Below are 5,450 nucleotides of genomic sequence, written 5' to 3' on the forward strand. Positions count from 1 at the left end.
TCTTATGTCACCTGCAATGGCAGGCGGGTTCTTTACCACTAGTGCTATTTGGGAAGCCCCACAATGGAATATTACTCAGCCATAAAAAACGAAATCTTGCCATTTTGACAACATGGATTGACCTAAAGGATATTATACTAAGTAAAATGAGCCAGAGAAAGACAAAAACTGTATGATTTCACTTAGATGTGGAATCTAAAAAACAAACAAACATAACAAAACAGAAATGAGTTAGAGATACAGAGAATGAATAGGTGGTTGCCAGAGGGGAAGGGGGAAAAGACAGAGGAAAGAAAAAGTAAGGAAGATTAAGAGGCACAAACTTTCAGTTGCAAAATAAATGAGTCATGGTTATAAACTGTACGATGTGAGGAATATAGTCAATAACTCTGTAGTATCTCTGGTGACATACCATAACTAGACCTACATGACCATTTTTAAATATACATACAGAAATATCAAATAACTATGTTGTATAACAGTAACTAACATAGTGTTGTAGGTCAATTATATTTCAAAAACAAACTCACAGAAAAAGAGATCATATTTGTGGTTACAAAGGCAAGGAATTGGGGGAGGGGGAATTGGAGAAGGTGGTCAAAAGGTACAAACTACCGGTTATAAGATAAATAAGTACTAGGGATGTGCCAGCAAATTTGGAAAACTCAGCTGTGGTCACAGGACTGGAAAAAGTCAGTTTTCATTCCAATCCCAAATAAGTGAAAGTGAAAGTGAAGTCACTCATGACCCTGTTGGACTGTAGCCCACCAAGCTCTCCATCCATGGGATTCTCCAGGCAAGAATACTGGAGTGGGTTGCCATTTCCTTCTCCAGGGGATCTTCCCGACCCAGGGCTTGAACCCAGGTCTCCCACATTGCAGGCAGAAGCTTTAACCTCTGAGCCACCAGGGAATCCCAAATAAAGGCAATGCCAAAGAATCTTCAAACTACTACACAATTGCACTCATTTCACACACAAGCAAAGTAATGCTCAAAATTCTCCAAGCCAGGCTTCAGCAGTATGTGAACCGAAAACTTCCAGATGTTCAAGCTGGATTTAGAAAAGACAGAGGAACCAGAGATCAAATTGCCAACATCCGCTGGATCATAGAAAAAACAAGAGAATTCCAGAAAAACACCTGCTTCATTGATTATGCTAAAGCCTTTGACTGTGTGGATCACAACTGTGGGAAATTCTTAGAGAGATGGGAATACCAGACCACCTGACCTAACTCCTGAGAAATCTGTATGCAGGTCAAGAAGCAACAGTTAGAACTGGACATGGAACAACAGACTGGTTCCAAATTGGCAAAGGAGAACGTCAAGGCTGTATATTGTCATCCTGCTTATTTAACTTATATGCAGAGTACATCATGAGAAATGCTGGGCTGGATGAAGCACAAGCTGGAATCAAGATTGCCAGGAGAAACATCAATAACCTCAGAAATGCAGATGGCACCACCCTTCTGGCAGAAAGCTAACAGGAACTAAAGAGCTTTTTGATGAAGGTGAAAGAGGAGACTGAAAAAGTTGGCTTAAAATTCAACATTCAAAAGACTGAGATCATGAAATCCAGTCCCATCTCTTCATGGCAAATACATGGGGAAACAACAGTAACAAACTTTATTTTCTTCAGTTCAGTTCAGTCACTCAGTCGTGTCCAACTCTCTGCGACCCCATGAATCGCAGCACGCCAGGCCTCCCTGTCCATCACCAACTCCCAGAGTTCACCCAGACTCATGTCCATCAAGTCAGTGATGCCATCCAGCCATCTCATCCTCTGTCGTCCCCTTCTCCTCCTGCCCCCAATCCCTCCCAGCATCAGAGCCTTTTCCAATGAGCCAACTCTTCACGTGAGGTGGCCCAAGTACTGGAGTTTCAGCTTTAGCATCATTCCTTCCAAAGAAATCCCAGGGCTGATCTCCTTCAGAATGGACTGGTTGGATCTCCTTGCAGTCCAAGGGGCTCTCAAGAGTCTTCTCCAACACCACACTTCAAAAGCATCAATTCTTCAGCACTCAGCCTTCTTCACAGTTCAACTCTCACATCCATACATGACCACAGGAAAAACCATAGCCTTGACTAGATGAACCTTTGTTGGCAAAGTAATGTCTCTGCTTTTCAATATACTATCTAGGTTGGTCATAACTTTCCTTCCAAGGAGTAAGTGTCTTTTAAGTTCATGGCTACAATCACCATCTGCAGTGATTTTGGAGCCCAAAAAATAAGAACGGGCTTTAGGCTCTGAAAGCAATTTGAAAAGAGGAATCAAAAGCCTCTGATTTCAATGGGTAATTTCTAGAGTGTTATGCTGATTTAATATGATTATTTTACAGTGAAACCTCATACAATGGAATAACAGTGTTTTCACCTCTGGATTCGTTTCTTGTTTTAGTTATTTTGAAGTAGTTCCATTTTAAAGTATTCAGTTTCTACAAAAGAGCCCAGTGATATTTAGATTAAAAAGCAACTTGTGTTCTAAACAGTTTGCTTTCTTCTCTTTTATAAAAATCACTCCAACCTAACACTTCTCTATTTTAACATAGAAATCTCACGCATTCTCACCAGCTCTTCCTGTTCTTCTTTCTGACTAGAATGGACTTTCTGTGCTCCAACCCAAGTCCCAGTAAAATTTTATTATTCCTTCCAGGCCTAGCCCAAATGTTTGCCTATAAGAGTTGCATCCCTCAGAATTAATTCCATCATCCTCTGATCTCCCAAACCACCTAGGTATAAACTGTATAAGGGCAGAGGCCATGTCTGTTTTCTTCAAGACTGTGTTCCCAATACCTAGCACAGTATCTGGCACACAGTAGGGGTTCACAATGTATTTGGTGAATGAATGAATGCTTCTCTATTACCTAGCACTATTTAATTATTTGGAGAAGGAAATGGCACCCCATTCCAGTACTCTTGCCTGGAAAATCCCATGGACAGAGGATCCTGGTAGGCTGCAGTTCATGGGGTTGCTAAGAGTCGGACACGACTGAGCGACTTCACTTTCACTTTCATGCATTGGAAAAGGAAATGGCAACCCACTCCAGTGTTCTTGCCTTGAGAATTCCAGGGACAGGGGAGCCTGATGGGCTGCCGTCTATGGGGTCGCACAGGATCAGACACGACTGAAGCGACTTAGCAGCAGCAGCATTTAATTATTTAAATGTCTTCTTCCCCAACAAGACTGTCAATCTTCTCTGTACTAAGGACCATGGTCTTGTCTATCTTGTATCTCTCTGAGATGTGGAGAGGGCAAGGACAGGCCAGAAGAAGGTAGTTTTTATCTTGTTAAAATTCCAGTATCCATTCACTTGGGCTTCCCTGGTGGCTCAGAGGTTAAAGCGTCTGCCTCCAATGCGGGAGACCTGGGTTCGATCCCTGGGTTGGGAAGATCCCCTGGAGAAGGAAATGGCAACCCACTCAGTACTCTTGCCTAGGGAATCCCACGGACGGAGGAGCCTGGTAGGCTACAGTCCACGGGGTCGCAAAGAGTCAGACACGACTGAGCAACTTCACTTTCACTTTCATCCATTCACTTACTCTCAAATCAGCCAGGATCACATCAGATTTCCTGTTTTGCTTTTATTTTCTCTTTAATCCAAAGCCTTTGACTGTGTGGACCACAACAAACTGTGGGAAATTCTTAGAGATAGGAATACCAGACCACCTAACCTGCCTCCTGAGAAACCTGTGTGCAGGTCAAGAAGCAACAGTTAGAACTGGACATGGAACAACAAACTGGTTGCAAATAGGAAAAGGAATACATCAAGGCTGTGTATTGTCACCCTGCTTATTTAACTTATTTGCCAAGTACATCATGAGAAATGCTGGGCTGGATGAAGCACAAGCTGGGATCAAGATTGCCAGGAGAAACACCAATAACCTCAAATATGCAGATAGCACCACCCTTCTGGCAGAAAGCAAACAGGAACTAAAGAGCCTTTTGATGAAGGTGAAAGAGGACAGTGAAAAGTTTGGCTTAAAACTCAACATTCAACTTAAAAGCTTCTGCACAACAAAGGAAACTATTAGCAAGGTGAAAAGGCAGCCTTCAGAATGGGAGAAAATAATAGCAAATGAAGCAACGGACAAACAACTAATCTCAAAAACATACAAGCAACTCCTACAGCTCAACTCCAGAAAAATAAATGACCCAATCAAAAAATGGGCCAAAGAACTAAATAGACATTTCTCCAAAGACGACATACAGATGGCTAACAAACACATGAAAAGATGCTCAACATCACTCATTATCAGAGAAATGCAAATCAAAACCACTATGAGGTACCATTTCACGCCAGTCAGAATGGCTGCGATCCAAAAGTCTACAAGCAATAAATGCTGGAGAGGGTGTGGAGAAAAGGGAACTCTCTTACACTGTTGGTGGGAATGCAAACTAGTACAGCCACTATGGAGAACAGTGTGGAGATTCCTTAAAAAACTGGAAATAGAACTGCCTTATGATCCAGCAATCCCACTGCTGGGCATACACACTGAGGAAACCAGAAGGGAAAGAGACACGTGTACCCCAATGTTCATCGCAGCACTGTCTATAATAGCCAGGACATGGAAGCAACCTAGATGCCCATCAGCAGATGAATGGATAAGAAAGCTGTGGTACATATACACAATGGAGTATTACTCAGCCATTAAAAAGAATACATTTGAATCAGTTCTAATGAGATGGATAAAACTGGAACCTATTATACAGAGTGAAGTAAGCCAGAAAGAAAAACACCAATACAGTATACTAACGCATATATATGGAATTTAGAAAGATGGTAACAGTCTTTTCTCTTCTCCGCCATCCTATGTGTGGTTGAGTTCTTTCCTCACCATGTCTTCTCACAAGACTTTCAGGATCAAGCGATTCCTGGCCAAGAAACAAAAGCAGAATCGTCCCATTCCTCAATGGATTCGAATGAAAACTGGCAATAAAATCAGGTACAACTCCAAGAGAAGACATTGGAGAAGAACCAAGCTGGGTCTATAAGAAGCAAGCTGGGTCTATGAGAAGTGGTCTTAACATGTGTGGCACACATGTTAAGACCACTTTTTTAAGCAGCCAGATCACAATGAAAACATCACTACTGTAATGCTTGGCCCATGATGTTATTTCCTCACTATCAGTCTGAGACCCAGCAATAAATATAAAACGTTGGAATTGTAAAAAAAAAAAAAAAAAAGAAAGAAAGATGGTAACAATAACCCTGTGTACGAGACAGCAAAAGAGACACCGATGTATAGATCAGTCTTATGGACTCTGTGGGAGAGGGAGAGGGTAGGGAGATTTGGGAGAATAGCATTGAAACATGTATAATATCATGTATAAAACGAGTCGCCAGTCCAGGTTCGATGCACGGTACTGGATGCTTGGGGCTGGTGCACTGGGACGACCCAGAGAGAGGGTAGGGGAGGGATGAGGGAGGAGGGTTCAGGATGGGGAACGCGGG

General features: G+C 42.3%; 1 protein-coding gene across 1 annotated transcript; it reads left to right on the plus strand.

Moving 5' to 3' along the window:
- The first annotated feature begins 4,785 nt into the window (after positions 1–4,785).
- Positions 4,786–5,191, plus strand: LOC147377591 (large ribosomal subunit protein eL39). The gene has a single exon (XM_086334186.1). The coding sequence runs from the start codon at positions 4,835–4,837 to the stop codon at positions 4,988–4,990; it is 156 nt and encodes a 51-aa protein (XP_086190312.1). The 5' UTR covers positions 4,786–4,834; the 3' UTR covers positions 4,991–5,191.
- Positions 5,192–5,450: the final 259 nt, after the last annotated feature.

The sequence above is a fragment of the Bos grunniens genome, chromosome 2, assembly GCF_055505025.1.
Source record: "Bos grunniens cultivar Pamir isolate PY7600 chromosome 2, Bosgru_T2T1.0, whole genome shotgun sequence".
Taxonomy (NCBI): Eukaryota; Metazoa; Chordata; class Mammalia; order Artiodactyla; family Bovidae; genus Bos; species Bos grunniens.

Coding starts and splice junctions, on each gene's coding strand:
- LOC147377591 (XM_086334186.1), top strand. CDS start 4,835: ATGTCTTCTCACAAGACTTTCAGGATCAAGCGATTCCTGGCCAAGAAA.